Source organism: Balaenoptera physalus (genome assembly GCF_965194825.1).
Source record: "Balaenoptera physalus genome assembly, chromosome: 18".
Lineage (NCBI taxonomy): Eukaryota > Metazoa > Chordata > Mammalia > Artiodactyla > Balaenopteridae > Balaenoptera > Balaenoptera physalus.
Window position 1 is genome coordinate 32,331,670 of NC_138899.1, and position 19,498 is coordinate 32,351,167.

At 39.8% G+C, this 19,498-nt stretch overlaps 1 protein-coding gene across 7 annotated transcripts in view; it reads left to right on the plus strand.

The window, feature by feature from the left end:
* Positions 1 to 19,498, plus strand: part of KLF12 (KLF transcription factor 12) — a 462,496-nt gene that overhangs the window by 378,525 nt on the left and 64,473 nt on the right. For all 7 annotated transcript variants that reach the window (XM_082434879.1, XM_082434881.1, XM_082434877.1 and 4 more), the window contains one exon: positions 1,174 to 1,236. In XM_082434879.1, the coding sequence (XP_082291005.1) occupies positions 1,174 to 1,236 (63 nt within the window). The remainder of the gene's footprint in view (positions 1 to 1,173; positions 1,237 to 19,498) is intronic.

The window sequence follows — 19,498 nt, forward strand, 5'->3', positions numbered from 1 at the left end:
TCCTAGAAATAACTATTCACCTGTCCTTTCTCCTCCATTCCCACAGATTCTATGCCTGGACATTTGGATGAAGTTATTGTAGGGGAGTGAAAAAAATTTTTTTTCCTCTACCCTCTCATGTTCTGGGTCTGGGGGCCTGCAAATTAAACTGACAAAAGATAGATTAGCAAGAGGAATAAAAATCAAAACAGTTTATTTATACATAAAACATGCATGCATACATGCATGCAGGAATACTCAGTGGTGAGTAACTCAAAGGGGTGGTTAAAATTTGAAGCTTATATACCGTTTTAACAAAGGGTAATAAATTGTAGAGACGTGCCTTGTCAAAAGAAAAGGGAGTCTGGAAGTCTAGGGGGGCTAAATTTTAGGAAGGTGACTAGGAGATGTATGGGGGAAACTAATGGTAAATAAGGGTTGTTTATGTCAGCTCATCTCAATACCATTTTTGGTGATAAGAGTTGTACATTGTACTCCGCTTCCTGGTATGGGGTGGGGGAGGGAACGCCTTTAAAAATGAAAATTTCCTTTACAAAAGGGAAATGTATGCCCTGCTTTTAGGCATATAAAGGGAAGGTAGAGAGCTCCTCCTCCTGTTTGTGTTTGTGGTTGCCTTCAAATGAAAATAATCCTTATGCCTCAGTAGCGTATTTCGGGGTGGCGTATACTGATCCCCTTCATTATCTTGCTTTTCAGGGCTTTAAATCTGGAAGTTGACTGAGGGAGTGTATACTTAGACTGTCTCTTCGTGTCCTCCTTATGGAAACAGGTAGCAGAAAGGGCTCACTGAGGGCCAGCACCAGACCTTACATTACCTTTATGCACTCCTAAACCTGGCAAGGATTAGGTAGGCAGCAGTAACTTTTTGTTGGACTGAATGAATGAATCAACTTACTAAAACTGGTCCTGTTTTTGGGGGGGTCTTCACAGTCAACACTGTGACAAACACTTTTTATGTTAAAAGTGGTGCAGAAGGAAAGAGAGAGACTGACTGCTGGTCTGTAGGCATAGGAATTTAACTGCATCCATTTACTAAGAGGTGCTCAAGTTCTGGGGCATTTTATATTAAGCAAATCTAAAAGAGATCATTTATAAGCCAGATCACTTTTTATTTGTTCATTTATAATCAGGAAAATGCTTTTTCAATGACTGGATTACTCTCATCTCCTACAGGGTACATCCGTCCCCAGTATCAAGGGTCCGGGGAAATCGAATGAATAATCAGAAGTTTGCTTGGTGAGTATACAGTCTAGGTGATGAGAATTTATAAGTCTTATGGGAATTTTTAATAGGACTGTGTTAAAAGAGAATTATTCCTGCTTTCTCTGTAGAGAATTCATTTCTACTGACTGAACTACATTATTTCCCTTTCCTTTGGAAAATTCTAAACAAACACGAATAGAGTTCCTTTCCAGCCAAAGCCTCTTCACTCACCAAAAACTGAGTGCAACATTTTTTTCCTAACAGATATGGCATGTTTCCAAGGATTATCAACTGTTACATTTTTAAAGAATGTTTCCCATTTTTAGAAGACACTTTTTAAGTAAGATTTAGACAACAACTCGGATTTTTCTCAGGTACCAGCTTCTACTTCTCGTGAAGATTTTCATAGTAAATTAATCTATTAAATTAATTATGATGATTACTGTTTAGATGCCCTTTTTCTGACCTTAGCCTTAAATATCAAGGGATTTGTTTTTTTATTTGGGGAATACAAAGATCTTCTTTCACTGACTAGTTCTTTTTTTTGTTTGTTTTTTTACATCGTTATTGGAGTATAATTGCTTTACAATGGTGTGTTAGTTTCTGCTTTATAACAAAGTGAATCAGCTATACATATACATATATCCCCATATCTCCTCCCTCTTGCGTCTCCCTCCCACCCTCTGTATCCCACCCCTCTAGGTGGACTGACTAGTTCTTGAACAAAAATAGAGATGGAACTTATCAGATATGACCTGAAGAGTTATTTCAACCACAGAACATTGATTACTGATTCCTTAAAGAGGGAATTTAAAGTGTTTCACAAATGTTTCATATGAAACAAACGAACAAAAATCAATGTAGATTTAAAATCTATATTTGTTTACGTTACTCCATTCTCCGAAATTAACCTTTCCACACATAGTGTATCTTCAAAAAAAGGAAGGAAGGAGCAAAGGAAGGGAGGGAGGGAAGTAGGGAAAAGAAAAAAGAAAAAGAAAGCACTGATCTGTGTACTCTTATTTCAAAGGTGAATGGACATTCACAGGTCTCCATTCTTTTACTTCATTGAATTGCGCTTAGAATGGGATTTCGATTAAAAACTATGGCATTTTTTTTTTTTTTTTTAGGTATGGGAAGATGATTACCAAAGATTGAGCTTCCAAATTAATTTTAGTCCTAAATCAGGATTATTTTTAGACACAAAATAATGATTCTTTGACTTTGAATGGTGCCTAATCAGCTTGCCTCCCTTCCCCCATTAAATCTAATTAACCCTCACAGTAGCTTGGTGATGTTAAATATTATGCTTTTCTTTTTCACAGAGTGGGAAATGGAGTACAGAGGAAACAGCCATTTGCTTACACACTCCCTAAAAGCTGGGGCGTCCCTCATGGTTTCTCACAGTCACTAAAGCATACCGTTCGCTGTCAGACCTGGAAAGCTGAGAGGGTAACAAGGCTGATTGCCATTACATAAAAGGAAAGGGAGAAATCAGGCCCTTTTTTGACTGCACGGAACTGATATGCCTTCTTAGTCCAAAGCATATTGTGCTAAAGAAACTTTATTACAAATAGAGAATATGAACTGTTCAAGTGAGTGACATAAGCTAATGGGTAGAGTACCACGTTGTCAGGTATGAAATCCAGTTTCTACACCTTATTTCTCAGTGGCTAAATGTGGAACACCGAGTACATAACACATTTTCTTTCCTTCGCTTTTCCTTTCTGGGGTATTAGAATAACAATAACTTGTTCCTACATAATTCATAGCACAGTATTTGGTTAGTAAGTTTAAACCACTTTTATCTCCAGAGAAGTAATCCATGAAAAACAAAAGGGATCTTTACTACTAGGCTTGAGAAAATTCAACATTTATTTATTCAGCAACATTTATTTACACTCTCAGGCACTAGATTACAAAGATAAATAAAATATGCTTTCTGTCTTTACGGGGCTCACTGTCTTGTAGGAGAGGGGTGTGTGTGATGTCTCATATATAATATAAATATTACCTTATACAAATAATATATAATAAAATGTGGATAATGCTCTAAGAGATACATTCATAGTATGATGTTCAGAGGAGAATGTAATCAGGTCTGTTTAAGACTAGTTTGGGAGTGAGCAGTTGGGAAGGGGAAAAGTATAGAGGAAAGAAGAGGATTGTCAGAAAACCCATCCCCAAGAAGAAGGTTTTTGAGTAAAGACCCAGAATTAATAGGAAAAGCAGAGGGTTGACACAGCACTTCCTTTATTGATTGAAACACATATACAAAGACCTGGAGACATTTCTAAATTATTTGGTCATGAGTTTAGTTAAAAATCCTATTGCATAGGCTACCTTGAATTTTTTCTTACATAAATACTATGAGGCTGGTGTATGGAAATAAATCACCCAGCTGGGAAGAAGCCCAGTGAATCACCCAGCATCTACATCTACTTAAGTGATAAACTCTTGCTATTTCTTTGTGAAGTATTGGCTCTGAAAATCCAGAAGTTTTAAATACTCATGCTAGCCATGGATATGAAAGTGATAGTTGCTCTCCGCAAAATAGAAGTTTGGGATAGTTTATAGAATTAGATGGCAAGTTCAGCACTAAGTTGGTTCCGGCTTGAGTTAGATCCGCAGACATTATATGTGAGTGATGTTGGGTGATTCTGTGAAGCCAGCAAGTGGTGTAATCAGTTAAAAAATACTGTTCCTCACATAAAGCATTAAACCTCAGTGGAAGATGAAAAAGCTTGAACTTGTAAGTTATGCCTAGGAAATGCATGACGGTTGTAAATGTCAACAGCTGTGGTTGAACTATCAAACCACTGTTTATTATTGAGTAAAAGTGGCTTAAAATTGTAAATAGTGCTTTTCTTTGCACGATGTCAGTACAAGAGGCAACATCCGTCCACCGGCCTCATTCCTGTGGCCGCATTTCCTTTGGAGCTGAAGAAAGGTGTGGAAAAGAATGTCTGTTCAAGACAAACAAACCTGCTGCAATGGAAAGAAAATGTGGTTAAAAAAATATACATAACCAGGAAGGAGCTGAAAGCACCAGACTGTAAAGGGTCCAATGACAGATGTTAGGATAGAGCCAGGACTGCTATAACTATCTGCTAACTTTTAGGATTAAGAAATGGCAGGAAGAACCTCTTGCAAGATCTGTTAGCACCCCAGTAGAGAACACGAGCTCACTGGACAACTCATTTGATATTCAGTTAATCAGAGGTAGCAATCCAGACCAGATGTAAACTCTGTCAGAATGGCTCTCCCCTGACTGCCATCCCGCTCTAGTAATATTTGTTGATTTGAGGATTGATGAAGCCTTTGAGGTTCAGCACATGAACTTCATTCTCTATGTCACGTGTCACAGCTCTCCTCTTTCACACCTTCCTTTGTTCCAATGTGAACCTTTTCAAGAGCATTTGGTATTTTTTCTTACATGTGATAATGACAGGAAAAAAAATATTTTGCTCCATGGGGGGGGCAAATGGGGGCAAATGGGGCAAGTCTTATTAGAGAGTTGAATGTACAGATAGGCTTTTCTTCTTCACAGATCTTTTTGCTTGAAGCTCTTGTATTCTGATACCAAACCCACAGAGAGTGGCTGTTTCCAAGTCGTCGTTCAGCTCTTTTATTCCTAAAGCTATTCTAGAAATCTGGAACCTGTGTTTGGTGTGTAGGTTGAACCAGGACAGGAAGGGGCTCGGTGGGGAATATCTCTGAACTGAACGTCGAAGTTGATTTAAGGCTCCAAGCTTGCCAGGATCAGTGGGAGGATTCCAAAAACCTGCACGTAGTATATGCTCATTTATAGCTTTTCGTTCTTCTCTTTATTTCTCTTTCCATCCTGGTCCAGTCCCAGAGTTTTCAAAGACTTGGGTGTATATGGTTGTTTGATGATGGTGTAGTCATGGTTGTACTCTGCACCCAAAGCATCCACGTAGGGCTATTATGTGACAGAGGTATGTGTCACATAATAGACACTGTGGGCTATTTATACGATAATGGAGAAAATTAGGCATTGTGAATAGGAATTGCCATTAGTAAAATAGGATTAATTTTCCCTAACCAACCGGATGCTGCCACCACCAGTCTCAGTCATGACTCCTTTCTTACCAACATGCCTGAGATGTTATGTAGCTGTCTACAAAAGAAGCTCCAGTTTTAATAGCGTATCCATGCAAATTATGACACATTCTGGGTGTGAATCACATTTCACATTTGGAAGTGAAAAAATCCTGTGCCACCAGTTTTGGGGAGGGCAGGAAGAGCCTTTGCACACTTTGATGTTTTATTGTTTGATACGCTGTGCTACAATGAACTTAAATATTTACATGCATATAGTTGCAAATGTTAGACATGACTTCATCGAGACTTTGTGAAGGATATAACCAGTATGGATTTTTGTCATAAAAATAAGGACATTTCCTTCTTGTTTAAACTTTTTGCCTTAATAGAGGAAGGTGCTCAAGTTGTTGATATTGGAAACCTTTCAGAAAGCTCAGGTGGAACTAACCCATGTTCTACATGTCCAAATGCAGTAGTTATCAACTGTGGGGCTGAAAAGGAACCACAAGCATTATCAAGTTCAGTTCAACCTCTCACTTTTACAAACGTAGAAACGGAGGTCCAAAGACAGAAATGTGTTCCATGTCAGATGTGGGCATAAAACCAGTTCGCTGAACTCCTGTCCAGTCAGCTTTCTGCTACGTGGCAGTTAGTTACCTGTGGGCAGAGCAAGAGAAATGCTAAAGACTAAATCAGATGGATGTTTAATTCATTACAAGCTAAGCAGAAGGCTTTTGTCTGGGAAATTCCCATGAGATTGATGTGACGGGGGAGAGAAAGAAGGAGGCGAGAGAGGCCTGATAAAGACATTGCTTTCCATTCCAATATGTAGCAGTTGCTCCCTGCCAAAATGTTTACTCATCATCCTGCAGATCCTTGCATGCTCATTATTTATAGATAATATTGACTATGTTATTTTAATTACCAGAGCATTTCACTGCTTCTTGACTTACGGGGCAAAAATTATGATACTCTGTCTGAACTTTAATACGTGAAATTCCAGTTGCCAGAGTGCCTGCCTGGCCTTCATTTTTTTTTTTTTTTTTTTTTTTAAATCCATACGTGTTGGCAAATAAGTGACAGCAGGTTGCCTTTAGATTTAGTTTGGAAGCATGGTCTCTCCAGTGTTTGATAACAGATTGAGAAAATGGGCCGTGGTTTATATAATCATAAACCGGTTTGCGAGTTCTCTGTATCCTGAATTACAATGAAAAGTACTTCCACAGTGTTGCCACATTTAAAATCCCTACAAATCCGTATCTTTTCTTATGTTATAATCCAGTGTCAGCTAGTAAATTCGTTACTTCCACCACCTCCTCAAATTTAGCTTGGTGACAATTATGTATACTTTAAACCTGTATGCTGTCTTTCAGATTGCCCTTCTTAACGACCTTTGGTCTAATTTTCTTCAATTCTCTATTACCCAGAATTTCAGCAAGAACGGTCGATAAAAGTGTTTCACATTCCTGTAATATCAGCTGATTTTTGTGTCTAGTATTACTTCAATCACAATAAAGATGATTTGGGAAAAAAGTTAAAGTAAGTTATTTTCTACAATTATTTTCTAATTGTGGGAGAATTAAGGCCATAAGATCATGCTGAGCTAAAAGGTCACCACTGCTGAGACATTTTTCTATTAAAAGTTCATTAGTAATTTGTTTTTACCAACCCGCCGCTCAGGACCATATTAGCGTCTTATTGGGCACGTCAATACATTTCTTGTTATTTGTGGCATCTTCTCAGCACTGTAGCTAGGTGTGGTACTATTGTGTATTAAAACATCTCTGTTGTTTTAACTAAGTTTAGCATGACCAAGAAATATTAGTTCAGTATTCAAAAGGACTTGTTTGGAAAAATCTAAAAATACACAGAGACTTAACAACATACTTCTGTGTAATACAGGGGTCAAAGAAGAAATTTCAAGAGAAATTTAAAAATACTTTTAACTACAGTTGACCCTTGAACAAGCAGGGGTTAGGGGCACTGACCCTGTGTAGTTGAAAGTCTGTGTATAACTTTCCAGTCAGCCCTCCATATCTGTGCTTCCCCATACACGGGTTCAACCAACCTCTGATCGTGTAGTACTGTACTACATACTTATTGAAAAAAATCTGCATATACGTGGACCCACACAGTTCAAACCTGTGTTGTTTAAGGGTCAGCTGTAAATGAAAATGAAAACACAACTTATCAAAATTTGTAGGTTGCATCAAAAAGCAGTGCTTAGGAGGAAATTTATTGCACTGAAAGCATATGTTAGAAAAGAAGAAGGATCTAAAGTCAGTAATCTTTTTTTTTTAATTTTTTATTTTTTTATACAGCAGGTTCTTATTAGTCATCCATTTTATACACATCAGTGTATACATGTCAATCCCAATCTCCCAATTCATCCCACCACCACCCCTCCGCCACTTTCCCCCCTTGGAGTCCATACGTTTGTTCTCTACGTCTGTGTCTCTATAAAATCAATAATCTTTAAGTTTTTAACCTTAGGACACCAGAAAAAGAAGAGCAAATTAAATCCAAAGTAAGCAGAAGAAAAGAAAAAAACAAAATGACTTGTTTGTAATTCTGGGATTTGTAGCATATTTTTTTCATATAATTGTTGTTTCTTAGCTTGGTTTTATATAGCTTAAGGGTATTTAAAATCCACACAATCAGGAATCATGATTTTACTGGGAAAGCTACTTAAACTACAGCTTTTCATAGTTTTAAAGTGTGCAGTGTGCATTACCCTCAGTCACAATCCCCTCCCTGTTAAACTTTTTCAGATGTAGACCTTTAAAATAATGGTTGTGTTGTAATGAAACAGGCAGAATAAGGGGATTTAGGGAGTCACTAAAGAATAATGCAAGGAAAAAACTGTCCCAATATGAAAAAAATGATGTACCTACTGTTAGCACCAGTACAAGTTCTGTTATAATTAATGTATGAAATTAAAACAACGAAAGATCTTATTTTATATATCTCTAGAGGAGCCTCCGTCTTTCTTAGTCTTTTACAGTATTTTTCAGTGGATATTTTTGGGCTAAAGAATTAGCTAACCAAAGCTGACTTCTAAATATATATATTTGAAAGAATAATGACTTAATATTAGGACCCAATCAAAAATCCTAATGTGTTCTTGAATGTGCTGGGAATACCACTCAGGATCATAAATCTTAAGAGAATGCTTTGGGGTACCAGCAGTTTTGTTTTGATTTGGGTTTTTCAGTCATATTTCCAATATAATCTTTCTAGCCACGGAGATTTATCTGTATACACACGGACAGTGAACCAGCAAATTTAAAATTGAATGATATATCCTCATCTTACTATAATTCTTCTCAGCTGACCCCTAGGTTTGCATAAAGTTTAACAATTTCCTTCAAATTGGCTATTTGTTACATTTCTTAGTACAGTACTAGATTACCTAAGGAAGGACCAATATCCTCATAATGAATATATTTCTTTTAATCGGTTCTAAGAGAGCAGTAGATAGCGTGTGACCTATTTACCCCCCAATTAAAACCAACCCATATCCCACGGGTTTTAGCCCCAGCTGCTGCACATAAACCCCCAGCTAATCAGTAGCTGGAGAGCTGAGGACTCTGCAGGAATCCGCTGTCTGTAGCCATCACCTCTGCCTCAATTTTCATTCAGTTTAGTCTCCTTTATCAGGTGAGTTTCTTTTGTTGGAAATAATGGAAACTGAGTCTGTTTAACTTAAGCCAAAGGTAATTTTGTCGAAGGACGTGAGGTGGGTTACGGGAGTCAAAGGAAAAACAGAGGAGCTGGGCCTCAGGAAACACAGGGGGCAGGACAGCACCCCGAAGCAAGATTGAAGAAGCAGGTGCCGGCCCAGAACGAGGGGAGCTGACTCGTTTCCCAGCTCCTCGATCTCAGTCAAGGAGGTCAGAGTCTGATCAGCCCCAGCCTGGCGCAGGTGCCCAGCCCTTGGCCGAGGTGGGGAGGGTACCTACCTTGGTTAACAGTCCTGTTACGACCACACGTAAGGAGGAGTGTCCCAAAGGAAGAGGGGCTGCTGGTACCAAACGGTGATGGGAAAGAAGATGCGTCATAAACCAGCACCGTCCGCTTGCCCTGTTATCCAGTAAACTAGAAGCGACCAGTAAAGGCGGTTACTGAACTTCACTGTTATGCCTTGGAGGCAGTCTTATATTTTGGATGATGAAGGCACCCCTGCAATTAGTAACTAAAATAAGTGGCTTCTCTCCGGCCTCACTCTTAAATGTTTGAAGCACAAGAAGAGTGTTTAGTCAAAATAGACTTCATTCTTGAGACTTAACAGTTTTTGATCCTAATGCCCTCAAACTCTCCATTTTCCCAGAAATCCTACTTTAAATCATGTATTTTAAAAAGCAGCTTTTAAAACCAAACACACTGGGACTTCTCTGGCTGTCCTGTGGTTAAGATTCTGCGCTTCCACTGCAGGGGGCGTGGGTTTAATCCCTGGTCAGGGAACTAAGATCCCGCATGCCAGGAGGCGCAGCCAAAAAAGTAAAAAATAAACAAATAAAACCAAACGCACTTAAGGGCTTCCCTGGTGGCGCAGTGGTTAAGAATCCGCCTGCCAATGCAGGGGACAACGGGTTCGATCCCTAGTCCGGGAAGATCCCACATGCCGCGGAGCAACTAAGTCCATGCGCCACAACTACTGAGCCTGCGCTCTAGAGCCCGCGAGCCACAACTACTGAGCCCACGAGCCACAACTACTGAAGCCTGCGTGCCTAGAGCCCGTGCTCCACAACAAGAGAAGCCACTGCAATGAGAAGCCCGCGCACCGCAACAAAGAGTAGCCCCCGCTCGCCGCAACTAAAGAAAGCCCGCGCGCAGCAAGAAAGACCCAACTCAGCCATAAATAAATAAGTAAATAAATTTATGAAAAAAATCAAACACAGTTATTGTGAAAAGATATAAAATAGAGGAGCCTCCTATGAAATGAATAGAGCTTGAAGTCTGCAGGCTTGGGTTCTAGTATAAATTTGTCACTTACACTAAATTGATCTTTCTTCTCCTTTCACCCCAGTATTTCTGTTAAGTGAATGAATGAATGGTGTTTGACCCAAACTATTCACATTCGGTCTTGGGAAGAGTGCAACAGAGATAATACTCGTCATAGTATCACCTTGAAAGAAAGTGCTTCATAAACCCTAGATATTAGCCCACAATTGAATGTCAACTTCACATAAAAGGCATCTTTTTCTACCACCTGGGTGATTTTTTTGACATGCCCGGCAGTTATTATAATCTCAAATGAGGCTATAAGTTACTTCGACTCTCCTGGGTCCTTCTTAACTGTAACAGTTTAGAATCCTGAGCAGGTGAGTATAGGTAGGTAGGACTGTGGTTTGATACATTAGGTGAATACATGCTCCAGGAAGGACAGGTATTACATCCGAGCAGAAATGATAGCTTTTTAGGTTACAGATGGAGCCAGTTTACTTCAGTTTCTGTGAAGGCCAAATAAACAGAAGGGTAATACTGTATGTTACTAATTCTGTGTGACTAGTAAATATTCTCTTCCACCCTATATTTGGAATGCCTTCATACATAAGACATATTGGGTTATATCCTTTAGAAAGCAGTGATTTAAATTACCCATAGGATTAAATTAATGTTCTTGTAAAATAGAAATCTCTCCAATTCCATCTGTTTTCCCATTCCTCTACTCATTGCCTTCTTTCCTTAGAGGACTGTAAAGAAAAGGAAACATTGCTTTCCTTAGATTTTGTAGTTGATAGGTCTGGAGAAAGAAAGAAAATAGCTTTCTATTTTTCACTTTAGACCTGAATTATTTCGTACTCTTTTTTATTTTTTTAACATCTTTATTGGAGTATAATTGCTTTACGATGGTGTGTTAGTTTCTGCTGTATAACAAAGTGAATCAGCTATATGTATACATATATCCCCATATCTCCTCCCTCTTGCATCTCCCTCCCACCCTCCCTATCCCACCCCTCTAGGTGGTCACAAAGCACCAAGCTGATCTCCCTGTGCTATGCGGCTGCTTCCCACTAGCTATCTGTTTTACGTTTGGTAGTGTATATATGTCCATGCCACTCTCTCACTTCGTCCCAGCTTACCCTTCCCCCTCCCCGTGTCCTCAAGTCCATTCTCTACGTCTGCGTCTTTATCCCTGTCTTGCCCCTAGGTTCTTCAGAACCTTTCTTTTTTAAGATTCCATGTATATATATGTGTTAGCATACGGTATTTGTTTTTCTTATTTCGTACTCTTTGAAGAACCCTGTAGCTTAACCGAAAGAATGGACTGATTTCTTACAGTGCAAGTGGCTTACAGTAATCTTCCCCAAACTTTACAGGCTGTGAAGTGTTTTTTTGAGAAAGAGAAGTGTGGAATTGTATTGAAGGTAGGAAGCAAAGGCCAAAGGCGAGGGTGTTGAGAACAGAAGGAAGTTGCTGCCACCTAGAGGTAGAAGTTGGTAAATGGAGGGTGTACTGTGAAAGCTCATGGAGTGATCTTGAAAGGAGACTTTGAAGTAGAATCATCATGTAGCTGAAATGCTGCCAGTTGACTCAGTCTCTGCCTCTAAGTGGGTCTAGACTCATTCTCTCCCCTTCCCATTGGCACTGCGCCAGTATTTCCTATGAGATTTTGCTGACCCTCGTGGGTTTTTCTATTTTTGTGGACAATAGCCTTGTTATTGATCATGAAACCGTCTGTTAAGTCTTTGGAAGTCATTGGAAGTCCTCTGTACCATGCAATCTCAATTATTTGGAGGAGTCCTTATTATCTTGGCTAATAGAGAATGTCTTTTCCATAATCCATGCCATGTATTTCAAATATTACCTTGGGAGCTCCTCGAAGACTACATTTTCATTGAATTTTGTGTCTGACGCTCTCCTGTGTGTCAAGAAAGCTCAGGTAGCAGGGAGACCGTTGAGATGGGAGCAGAGCCCCGGGAATACCACTGAGAGGAAGGGACCCGGAGATTCCCCTGAGTTATGCCAAAACCTACAACCAATGCAGCACCAGCCTCAAGAATAATATACAATGTAGCCCATTTTCGTTTTGGTTATTAGAAACTCGTTGTACATAGCAGTGACAATTTTTTTTGTCTTGCCAGGACATTTTTAACAGAAAATCCTCCCTCATAAAGAAGCCTAGGCAGCCAGGAATGTTGTGCTGCCACACTTGGCTGGCGATTCTCTCTTTCCAGGACGGCCATATTGCACAGACCCAGGGGGCACTCTTCACATTGTAGCCTATGTGGAGGGTACCTCCTGGGGCGCTAAAGCAAAGCATATTGGCATGGAAAGGTGAGAAAAGACGAAGAGAATATCTGTGTGAGTTTATTCATCAGCCCCTCTCTCCTCTCCTGAATGGGAGACTTGATTGAATGTTGTGGATCATTGTGATGATGGTTTTCGGGGGGCAAAAAAGGCTTCAGAAAAGACCAGAAGACATCAGCAAGACCTTTTAGAAAATGAGGATAGGGAGCAGAGTGGTCCTGTGTTGCTTGTTTATTTTTATTTTTAACGCGTCCCTCGAACGCATTAGCTGAATCTCTTTTCTGCCTACCTGCCTGGTGGGGCTTTACGTACTTGCTTGCCATTTTTGCTCTTTTTCTTAGCTTGAGTTGAATTTTAAGTTACCATTTAAGTATTTACATTCTACGTCACTTGCAAACCTGATCACTTTTGAAACTGCCAGAAGTTTTGGGAGTTTTTTGTTTTGTACTCAATAACATCATCACTTTTCTAGAATATTTGTGTTCATTCATTTGTTTCCTTATTCAGTGAAATTATGGCACCTGCAGTGATCTGGCCGCTTTTTTGCACTCTGGGGACACTGTATTTAATAAGACAAACGGGCCTGTGATCTCACAGAGCTTACCGTGGAGTCGAGTAAGATAGATAACTAACAAATGTCTGGAGGTGATAAGTGCTCTGATGAAAGTGTAACGGGGGGATGATCGGAGACGAAAGCCAGCCCAGGGGCTTGGTCAGAAAAAAAGCTCTTGAAAGAAGGAGACACACAAGCTGGAAGATGCGTGAAAAGGAGCCAGCTGGGGGAAATGGCCCAGGTGCTCGAAACAACTCACACAGAGGCCCTAGGATGGGAACACATTTGGAAAATTCAAGGAACATAAAAAAGTGAGTAAGGAGCAGGTGAAACAAGGTAAGGGCGGAGAGCTTGGCTGGGACAGAAGCCTACAGCCTGTGGTCTGAGTGTAACGGGACCACGGGAGGAGAATGAAATGACCAGATATGTGTATATTTGCAAGGCTCACTCTGGCTACTCTGTGGAGAAAGGATTATTAAGATTGATGAGCCGTACAGGTAAATTTACCACAGGTAAATCAGACAGAAACTATCACGGTACCCCTGAAGGGAGCCTGCCCTGTCCTCAGCGTGCAAACTTACTACTGTGAGTTTCCGTCCCTTTCTTTTGCCCCACCTCTGTATGCCATCAACAGCCCATCATAAAATGATGCCACCTGCCCCGGTATATGTCCAGCCCAGGGCTGCTTGGTGAGACACTCAACCTCAACTAAATAAATAGATCTTAATACCCAAAGGCGTCTTTCCCCAAAACACCAAGTACCCTGACCCCTTTCTTCCATGAAAAGACTTGGCACTGGAAAAGAATCTATTTGCTCAGCTCCTCCAGGCCCAGTTTTCTTCCTGTTCTCCACCCACACAATCACCCAAGCCAGAAGCCTCACAGTAACTTCAACTCTGTCAAAACCAACATCTATTTGATCACCCAGTCTAGCATTCCTCTTTCTAAATATTTCTTGGCTGTGTTGACTCTTCTTCATCCCATCTCTTGCCTGAAGTATTAACCTGAGCTCCTAATGGTCTCCTTGGATTCTGATTCTTTCTACGCCCTGCTGTATGCAGTCTTCACCATGGCTACAATGATGTTTGTAAAATGCAAAGAGGATTGCTCTTCTGTACAGCTCTGCCAGTACCTTGCCATCGTTTACATGTCCAGAGCCCTTAGAGCAACTTATGAGACCCTTTGCAAGATGACTCTTTTCCTCCTTTTCCACTTCGCTTTCCCTAAATGTTTCCCATCAGCCTTGGACCCTTCATTCCAGCCACACGGAACTTATGTTTTTCAAAACACCTTGATCACAAAAGAAACTCATTCCGAAAGACTCAGATTAAGAAATCTCTTCTGTGCAAAGTCTTCCCTGCAGTCTCCCATCCCAGCAGCCTCTTCTTCCCCCCTGATCCAATGCCGCCGTATGAACCGAATTACCATCCTTATCATTTGGTTTACTCTCCTCATTTGTTTGCCTGTGTGTAATGATCTTCCCACCTTTTCATCTGCAGATGGCAAACCCTCCGTTGTGAGGACCATCATTTCCTGGCTTCCCTCACAGTACATGGGACAGTCAGCCCAGGGCATATTGCTCAATAAAATGAGTAATCTCAACATCCTTGTATTATTTGTAGGAAAACTGAGGCCCAGAGAGTTTAAAGAATGTTGTCCAAGTTGGCACAGCGAATTTGAGCTGGGATTAGACCTTCTGTCTCCTGACTTTGATGGTTTCCCTTCCACTTTTTCATGGCTGTTTCCTATTCCTTATTCAGTATTTTTTAAAAAGTAGAAATACTCAGATTCAGAGAGCAACAAGAATTTTTTTCATGTTAGAAACATCTTTAGACATTACGTACATCATCTCTACCGTTTCTCTGCTTATAATTATTATACTCAACAAAATATTTGAAGGATAATCGTAGAATACTGACCTGAATTTCAGAGATTGGGGGCCTCATCTGTCACTCTCTTAATTATCTGATCTGGGCAAGATTGAGTCCCTCATGCCTGCTCTTGCCTATATATTTCAGAGAGATGATATGAAAATAAATAGAAGAGATTTTATAGGAAAGGACTTCATGCTCTGGAAGGCAAGATGCTCCAAAATGCCTCGGTGGTATTTTTTGGTCACTGTTCACTTTTCTCTTAAATGTAACCTCCTTTATTGGTACTTTAAAAATACATATATTTGACAGCTTTCCATTTCTCTTTTTGTTTCCACAATCATGTAGTTTTATAAAGGATTAAGATTCCAATTGTTACCTCCACCTGGATTAAGATTCCAATTGTTACCTCCACCTGACTTTTCCATTTACACCCTTCCCTCTGATCTACTTGATTCTGAATTTAATTATTAGGCTTACATTAACACCCTGTCTCTTTGCTTTCTTCCCGCCTAGTAGTTCTTCATGGCTGAGTGAAAAAAGCTTGATTAATAAAAGCCTGCCCTTTTATATTTCCTTGTAATTAGTCCAATAAAAAGGGGTCACCTCCTGGTTGGGCTTTGTGTGGGTAATTTTTTTAAATTCTTTGTCCTTTGGGTGTGCTAATTCCATGGCTTTTTGTTTCTTGTGTATATTGATGGATTTGAAAATCAAGCTTCTGGTTTTTATTGCCACACCTTCAAAGACACAGACACCCACAAACATCACAACTCTGGAAATAGGATTTGGAACGAGATTTAAATAGTGGCTCTGTGGTTTAACAGGATTAAGGCATGGGACATTGTCAGATGAACAAAGAATAAATATCTTTTCTCTTTTTAATCGATTAGCTAACTCAACAGGTCCTGCATTTTAAGTGGCACTGTGCAAGAATATCAAATCCATGTTGGTGTGAAGAGTTAAATCATTTATCTTCCCAAGGGCTAAGAAGCTGGACCTCCCCAGGATCATAGCGGTTGTGGACCCATGGTCCCAGAGCACACACCAGAAAGGGCCTCCTAATGATAATAAGGGAGGATCATTTACTCTTTAGGAAATGTCCATCAAAGCAAATCTAGGGGTGTAATTGGCCACAGAGGGAGATGGGGCCTCGGAAGTACTGAATGTAGATTTCTATTCTCCAGTAATTTTTTAAGGCCTTTAAAATTGACCTGGGGTGAATAAATGTAAAAATAAAAATCCAAGCAACTCAGTGGAGAAAAGCACAGGCTTTGAGATCAGGGGATGCTAGTTCAGATCGTGTCCTCTGCATTTATTGGTTGTTTGGCCTTAAGCGAGTCATCAAATTCCTCACCACCGTTTTCCTCAGGGGTAAAAATATAACAAAAATATCTCTTTCCTAGAGCTCAGCAGGTTAAAATTTAAATGTGTGGATTCAGGTTAAAGATCCAGCTGGAGCAGGATCATGTGTGTTAGTTATTATTTTTATCAAAATGCCAGCTCCTGATTATCTCCTCCCTCAAAGACAATCGTCTAAACATCTGTGTCTGACTCTGCCTTCTGTGTGGGTTATGTACTACCCCCTGACAAAGGGAACCCGATACAGAATTAGAAATGGGCCCTGAAATCAATAATTTGCTCTCTGGCATGCCTGGTTATATTGCTGGTAAATAATTCATCCTTTGGTGGTAGAAGGTAGGTCTCCAAAGTGATTCTCCACAAACTCCTCATTTTTAACACTTCTCTCCAAACGGGAACAGTGAAGTCTGATTTCCTCAGGAAATGGACTGTGTACTTGGTTAAACCACCCTTCAGTGATATTTTACATTTTTAAGCTTTTTATAGTTTTACGCATTTTCATACATATCATTCCATTTTTCTTCGTAACAATTCTGGGAGATATCTTAAAAGATATTACTATCTTAATCTTTAAAATGAAGAAGGGCAGAACAGAGTGGGGATTAAAGCATCAGTCTACTTATTTTCATGTTACGGTTACCACATACTAACTCTGTAACCTTAAGGCAAATTTTTTAATATCTCTGTGCCTCAGTTTCCTAATCTATAAAATGGGACTTGCTATCAATCCTTGTGCCGTGGTTATTGTAAGGATTAAATGTACTAATAATACCTAGAAAACTGTAAGAACAGTGTTTGGCAGACTCAATAAATATTGACTATTAGTATTTTAAGGGAAGGCAAACCTAATTTATGCAGGACCACAGCTAATATATAGCTAGCATTAGTTATCTCATTAATGTCTAGAAAGTATTTTGACCCTCTTACGGATAACAAAATGGAGACCTAGGTTAACTGATCCCAATATGATACACTCAGCTGACCTCAGTATTTCCACTACATCCCTCCTGTTCACTTCTCTTCCTTCACCTCCTTTTTAAATGTTCATGTTTTCCAAAGTTCCATCTCATTTTGCATAATCTTTCTTAATGACAACAGCCTTCTCCACAGTTTAAGTCCCCACCCTTTTGCCAGTGACAGCTTGGATTGACCACTTCCTCCTCTGTGTGCCCACCAAGTCTTTCTCTCACAACCCTTGAGTGTGTGTGTGTGTGTGTGTGCGTGCGCACGTGTGTGCGCACCTCTCTCTTTTAGTCTCTAGTACCTTACAAAAGGTCTGGCCCATACATAGCAGGCACTCTGGAAATCTTAGAAGAAGGAAGAAAAAAAGGGATGGGGCATGGTTTTAAACTGAAGTGTTCTAATCCTCCTAGAATACTTTCCAGAATATTCTGGAATGTTTTAAGAGTTTTTCCAAGATTTGCTCAATTAAAATAATCTGCTTATCTGAAGTCTGACTTATCTTGAGTACGTACTCTGTGCTAGTCACTGTGTGAATCCCGGGACTGTAAAGGTATCCTCAAGGAATGTCTGTCTTTGGGGGAGATTTCAGACTCCCAAGAATGAGTTAGCAAAATTACGTTGTTGCTGTGTGTTGATGGTCTTTTGTAAAAATCATGTCTGCGCCTCAGCAATTTAACATATTTAGATATTGCATCATGTGTTGGCCCTGGGCGTCAGCACTGTTTGAGCTAGTGGAATTCATGCATAGAAATTATTTGCATTTTTCATTTCATTTAAAAGTTTTTAAAAAGTGTCTCCATTGTCTCCGTTTCCTAGTGTGGTTTACCATGTTTGTAAACTGAAAAATAATTGAACTAACACGGTTCCATCACTGTTTGCCCACATGCACATATACACACTCCTGATTGTGGTAATGCAGTATTTTTGTTTGTGGGTTTTATCTGTGCATCTTTGCCAGCCTGATACTACTCCACTGTATTGACATTGGAATGTCATTAGAATGCTGATTTCTCTCTGGGTTTAAAGACCCATTTTGAAGGTGTCAGGCATTCAGCAATAGACTTTTGCCTGGTGTAGACTGCCTGCGTTACCTACGATGTAGTCGGACATTACTATCCTTGAAACGTAAAAATGATACATCATTTATCTCATGACCACTAATGTTGTTCCGCTGTTATTGATTCAGTTGTGTAGTGGCATGCCCTTGACTTGCATGCTTTCAAACTGTTGGGTATCTTGAAAATAGCATTAAGTGAAAGCAGAATCATGGCTGTTATTTCCCGGCGTTGTCTTTTACAAGTCAGTGCTTATCAGTAGATCGGGAGGCCTCTAATCGTGGAGATTGTAGATGTGAAGCACAGGTGTTGACAAAGGAGCATTTCCTTCTCTTCTTGCACTTGGTACTTCGGCTTAGTGTGTGAAATATAGTAATTCTTGCATGCGATACTTTCATAAGATATGGAACCACTCATTGTCACAATCTGGTCATAATATGTCCTTTGTTAGATACATGTTGGGGATAATAATAATTACAGTTAATATGTATCAATATGCATGATTAGGATTAGGTTGGTTGGAGTATGTCCTTCAGCCCTCGTTCCAGCTGACCTGAATGTCACATGATTTAGTCACTGGAAGAGGAAAACCAAAGCCTGCTCCCTGGCTCCTGACCCAGACCCCTTCATGGTGAGCTCCTTCACATCTTCACGATTTTAGTCACAATGAGGCAAGAGTAGTGACTTTCCTGCATGAAACATATCCTTTAAACGAACGTGCATTTGCAATGTGCATTCTTTTATGTCCCCAGGGGCTCAAGAACACATGTCCAAAAATAACTCCATACTGCAGATGATTTATGGTAATGAGCCATATTTTTAAAGTGAATACAAATGTAGTAACCGCAACTTCTCGTAACTACAGAATGAGTAAAATGTTTATTCTCATTGATAAATAATAGCTGTCATTTTAAGCATTCCTAAAAGTGACTGATTCTATTATCAGGCCTTGGTCCAAAGGATGTAGCCAGCTAAAGCTAGAAGGCTCTGTGCCTCTAGGTGCAGCTGTCATCTCTGGATTTAACACCAGGATGCAGAAACAGCAGCATTCTTCTTTTTTTTTAAGTAATTAATTTATTTTATTGAAGTCTAGTTGATTTTCAATGTTGTATTAATTTCTGCTGTACAGCAAAGTGATTCAGTTATACATATATATGTTCTTTTTCATATTCTTT